Source organism: Lactuca serriola, chromosome 3 (genome assembly GCF_051521515.1).
Source record: "Lactuca serriola cultivar US96UC23 chromosome 3, Lser_US96UC23_V15, whole genome shotgun sequence".
NCBI classification, from domain to species: domain Eukaryota; kingdom Viridiplantae; phylum Streptophyta; class Magnoliopsida; order Asterales; family Asteraceae; genus Lactuca; species Lactuca serriola.
The window spans coordinates 186,918,594-186,923,939 of record NC_136410.1 but is presented as its reverse complement, the minus strand read 5'-3'; the positions used below and the strand labels follow the sequence as shown (position 1 = coordinate 186,923,939).

The following is a 5,346-nucleotide window of genomic DNA, read 5'->3' as shown; positions in this document are numbered from 1 at the left end:
TTTTTATTTAACTTTTATATTTTGTTTTTAATGAAATGTTTTTATTTTCATTATACGTGTTAAATATTTTTTTTTTAGTAAATTAGTATTTTTTTTATTTGTATTTTATGAAAATGAGCTGACATTGGAGATCATTTCTTAAAGCATGGTGATTTGAAGAATAAGAAAAAATTATATGGTGCTGAGATGACAAATATAAAATGTGGCATGTATAATACTCACATCCTGGATAGCTTTAATTACAAACTCTCTCTTTTTATATATCTCTCTCTCCTTTACCTAATTTCCACTTTTGCTACATATAATTGTGCTTCTGGCTTCTTGTTAATCCATCTCATATGTTTATCTAGGGTTTACTTTGCTTTTGTTTCTAAACAAGATTTCATCCAAGTTATCAATGGCTGCCTCTTAGCTATAATAATAGCTAACCATTGGAATTCAGGCAATCTATGCATACAGCCAGCAGGTAATTCTATAGCTTCTTAGATCTTATGTACTACACACACTAGATTCACTAGCAAGGTGAACAGGAGGAAATATGATCTTTATCATCCTTATATTCTTTACTTTTCTTGTTAGTATAGTATAAACAAAAAACCATTTTGTTTTTCTTTGTGGAATACTTAAATTGTTACTTACAAAAATAAATGAACAAAACCCTAATTGATCGTTCTATCATGCAAAGATTCATAATTCGACAGAAAAGTAGTGTTCTTTCTTGATTTATCTTCGTGGGGTTGAATTACTTCGTGTTTTGCTTGTACATGGTAGTAGATCTAATGGTTTACCAGATTCTGTTTGCTTTCATGCTGACTTCGATCTGGAAACCATTTTGACTTTAGTGTTTTAGAATCGTACGTAGAAAGAAAGGGTGGGGGACAAATGGGTTTGAATAGACAGATCTTTGTGTATATATATACTTTCAAAAAGAATCTGTTGTTGCAGCTTTTCGTGAGGTTAAAGGGACCAAATGAAGATGCAATTTGTCCAGAGTAATGACAGAAAAACAATGAAGTAGAAACGTTAAATTTCTTCCTGTTCAAGAAAAAAAAATAATAAATGTCATAAAGTTAGGACTGATATTTGTAGTCAAATCTTTCGGCATGATGTAAGAAATTAATCTTGGACTTGGGGGATGCAGGCAATAAAATCAAACATATATATGGATTTCGAGTTTTATTTGTGTTGAAAATTAATAAAATTGATCCCTTAGATTGACATAAAATAGTCTGCTAATTCGAAACCATAGTTACTTTTGACTTTTAAATGTGAAAGATATTTTTTTTACTATAAAATTGATCGTCGATTGCAAGGATTATTTTGTAACAATATTTAAGGAAGGGTATAACAAGAAATCATCATAACATGGTATTTCACTTTTCGTTTCATTTATTCTTGACATGACCATGATGTATGATTTGCATGTTAATCATAACAATTAGTTGATCACTAATAGTTACTCGAGGCATATGTATGCAAGTTTAATATCTTTTCCAACATAATCCCTTATGTCAAAGACATATATTTGTCGAAAATTTAGAGAAATATGAGATTTTCTAAAATATTTCCCAAGATCATGCATAAAAAATATTATTTAAATTATTAATTATGAGAAATATTATCATAATTAAACATACAATTCATTAATTACAGAAAATATTTTCCATATTTAATGTATTTCACATTTAATTATCATAATATTTCTTATAATTAATAGTTCTTAGGTGTCTTAAAATTATTTTTTAAATATTCTTATATATACCTTAGAGCGCATGGTAGAAAATCCCATGTGGAATATGTGTTTGGATGCCCAAGTTCCATTCCCACAAGCTAGCTTCAATCTTAGGGTGATGACTAAATTTATGTTTGTTGTTATTTAATCTAGTATTAAGACTCGTGAAATACCCTTAACTTAATTTCACAATATATAATTTAATATCATCATATCATACAGCACATTAATATATGGCTTCTTCCACCCACCCTTGTGCTCCTTGTGCTGCCTGCAAGTTCTTAAGAAGAAAATGCATCCAAGGATGTGTGTTTTCCCCATATTTTCCACCCGAAGATCCAACCAAATTCGCAAATGTCCACAAAATATTTGGGGCAAGCAACGTCAGTAAACTCCTCAATGAAATTGCACCTCATCAAAGAGAAGATGCGGTCAATTCTCTAGCCTATGAAGCCGAAGCACGTCTAAAAGATCCCGTTTATGGTTGTGTTGGTGCAATTTCTGTACTCCAAAGACAAGTTCTTCGACTACAAAAAGAACTAGATGCAACAAATGCAGATCTTATTCGGTTTTCAAGTCATCAAAATATATTAACGCCATCATCGCAAAGTTCAGGGAGTTCTGTACAAAACGCTCATGTGTTGCCTCCTAATTATGGTTCTTATTCATGGAATTATAACGCTTAAAGGAAGAAGATCGTGGTAGGTGAAATTGTATGTGAATATATGCAAATGATCAAAAACCTTTTTTAATAATTGTGTTAATTAATAATATTATATTATGTTTGTACCCTAAAAATCGCTTTGTTGAATTCTTTAGATATTACATAATGTAAGTATTTGAGTTGCCATCTATATTAGTACTTAATTATCCTGCATAATGTATATTAAGATTCCAAAGTTGTGTGTTCAGAAACTCTTGATTATTATGATTCATTTAATTTATTCGTATATATATATATATATATATATATATATATATATATATATATATATATATATATATATATATATATATATATATATATATATATATATATATATATTTGCGTTCTTGTATTTTTGCTGCGACCAGAAACTTTTTGACCCAATAAACTTTCTGATTTGGTACTAACATAGGTATTTGTTTATTTATATATGAAACACGCTAGAAAAATGTCACAGCTAAAAGTTGAAAAATATTGATCTATGCCGAAAAACAAGCTTTTGGTCTAAGGTGAAAATGTTTTCTTTACATTAGTGTTGAGGATCAAGTATTTAGAAAAAAGTAGATTTAAAAAGTAATTTTAAGATTATATTCGGGTGTATGTCTCACAATTCTAAAAATAAAATAACAATATATTTATAGCGATCATGTGGCGATGGTTCCAAAAAAGAAAAAACAAAATCAGGCTCGTCAATTTATTTTCGCATATAACAAGATAAAAAAAAAAAAACAATGATATTACGATTTAACCAATACGTTTGCAACAGGCAAAATAATTTAACCTTAATAACATATAGAACAAATTATTATCACAACAATGTAAAGTAGTAAACAAGCAACAATATCATCCATTGCATTAATAATATAATTATTATACAAATGTGTTCTGTCAAATTTTGATAAACACTAAAGCATAAATCAAAATAAAAGATGGGTCTTCAACGAGCTCCATCTTCCCAAATCCTTGCATCTGTACCTGTCTATGATGACCTGAGGATACAAGTAATTTTGAAAGCGAGTATCAGCTTTAAAGCTGATGAGATCATAAGTATTTTAGTGTCTTAATTTGTATGTAATAATTTGTAAGTTTGGAAAATATATATGAACTGTAAATGTAAGAATTTGTAAGTTTATGAACTGTAAGTATGGAAATTGTAAATGAACTGTAAGTATAAAAATGTTTGTAAAACAACTGTAAACGTTTGAAAAACTCTAGAAATCCCTATGATTCCTACTATTATATAATGGTGTCTTCTACCAAGACCTAACTGTTCTCAAGGTAGTCTTCTACTGAGACTTAACTGTTCTAAATGTTCGTTTCTTGTAAAAGTGTGTAATTTTCCCCAGTGTAACTATCATTATCAAAATATAGTTTTTATATTAACTGTTTAAGTGAAAAGATCACTAAATATATGTAAGGGAAAATAAATGTAGTACTGTAGTGTTGTATTATAGGAACTACTGCTGTATTAACTACCTTAAACCGGATTTATATTAAGGCATTATGTAATTAATTGCACCATGCTATTGACTGGTAACAACGACATAAGTATGGTCGTAAAAAAAGGAATGATGTTTGGCACCCGCAGACCTGCAGGTCCGGCTATAGCTAGCAGCAAGGTGTAGGATAGTCAATCCAGTATAGATCTATACGCAAACTCACGCTCTCCCTACAAGAGAATTCTGGCTATAACTCGGGCCATGACATTTAAGGCATGCTCCGATACAGTGGATCACGATTATGTCTACGTAGTAATGTATATGTAATGTACGGAAAAGTTCTACGTGTGCTAGCTGTAATGTATGTTCTTCCTCTATCTAGCAAGTATAGTGATGTACTATAATGTTCTAGCTGGAGTGTACATGCTCTCTATCTAGCAAGTATAGTAATGTACTGTAATGTTCTAGCAAGTATTGACTCATGAATAAACTGACTCATTGTATGGTGTCGCGTTCTAGTATTGTTCTAGTATCTTCCTAAACTACCCGCATGGTAGTTTACTAGTAATCTAACTGGTACGTATAGGCATGGATGTATACCCTTGCTACCCAAGGGAATGGGATGAACTGGAAGGACCTTTAAGACTATATATGTATATATGTTATATAACTAATATTTAAACGACCTTCGGACGAGTACCCGATATCCCACCAGACCACATCTCAAGCGCGAAAAGGAAATAGGGTGGATAGCATTCCTAAGTATTTTAAACATTTCTTATATAACTATGCATATAGAGGCATGCAATTTATAATATAAAAGCATAAATAAGTTTTGTAAAACCTTTGAACCTAATTATTATCTTAAGAAAAGATCGACTTGATGTCAATCTATAAAACAGTTTGAAGTAAAAACAGTTTGAAGTAAAAACAGTTTGAAGTTAAACGATTTGATAACAACTTGGAGTAAAAACAGGTCGAAGTAAAATGGTTTGAAAAAAGATCATACAGTGTGTAATGAACAGTTTAATAAGGATTTTGAAACATATAAAACATTTAAGAAAAATCATTTGAAGAACCTGTTTGGTAAAACGGTTAATGTGTAGTAAATCATTTGAATGCTGCATATTAATCACATGTGATTGATATAATAATTAGCATAATTCTATTTGTATCCCCTCCCCCCATAAAACATTTAAAAACAGTTTAAAACATTGATTAAGGGGTATGAACTCACCTGTAGTGAGTGGTTCTGATGGCAATGTTGGATGAATTGCTAAGTGTCAAGTGGTGACTTGAGTACACCCGCGAATCCTATTTAGCATATATTGACACATATATGAATATAATTAGTGTTATGAACAACAATTAATGAATTGGGACCACCTTAGGGACTAGTAAACACTTATATTGAAGTGTTACAACCATATATGATTGTATGAAGGGGTATAAGGCTTTACAAAGGAGTG

At 30.4% G+C, this 5,346-nt stretch overlaps 1 protein-coding gene across 1 annotated transcript; it reads left to right on the top strand.

Moving 5' to 3' along the window:
• Positions 1–222: 222 nt before the first annotated feature.
• On the top strand, positions 223–2,586 carry LBD25 (LOB domain-containing protein 25). The gene is made up of 2 exons (XM_079031573.1): positions 223–466; positions 1,955–2,586. Exon 2 carries the CDS (start codon positions 1,966–1,968, stop codon positions 2,416–2,418), a length of 453 nt encoding a protein of 150 aa, XP_078887699.1. The 5' UTR covers positions 223–466; positions 1,955–1,965; the 3' UTR covers positions 2,419–2,586.
• The last annotated feature ends 2,760 nt before the right edge of the window (positions 2,587–5,346 follow it).

Excerpts from the sequence above, each read along its gene's own strand:
- LBD25 (XM_079031573.1), top strand. The coding sequence starts at position 1,966 with ATGGCTTCTTCCACCCACCCTTGTGCTCCTTGTGCTGCCTGCAAGTTC.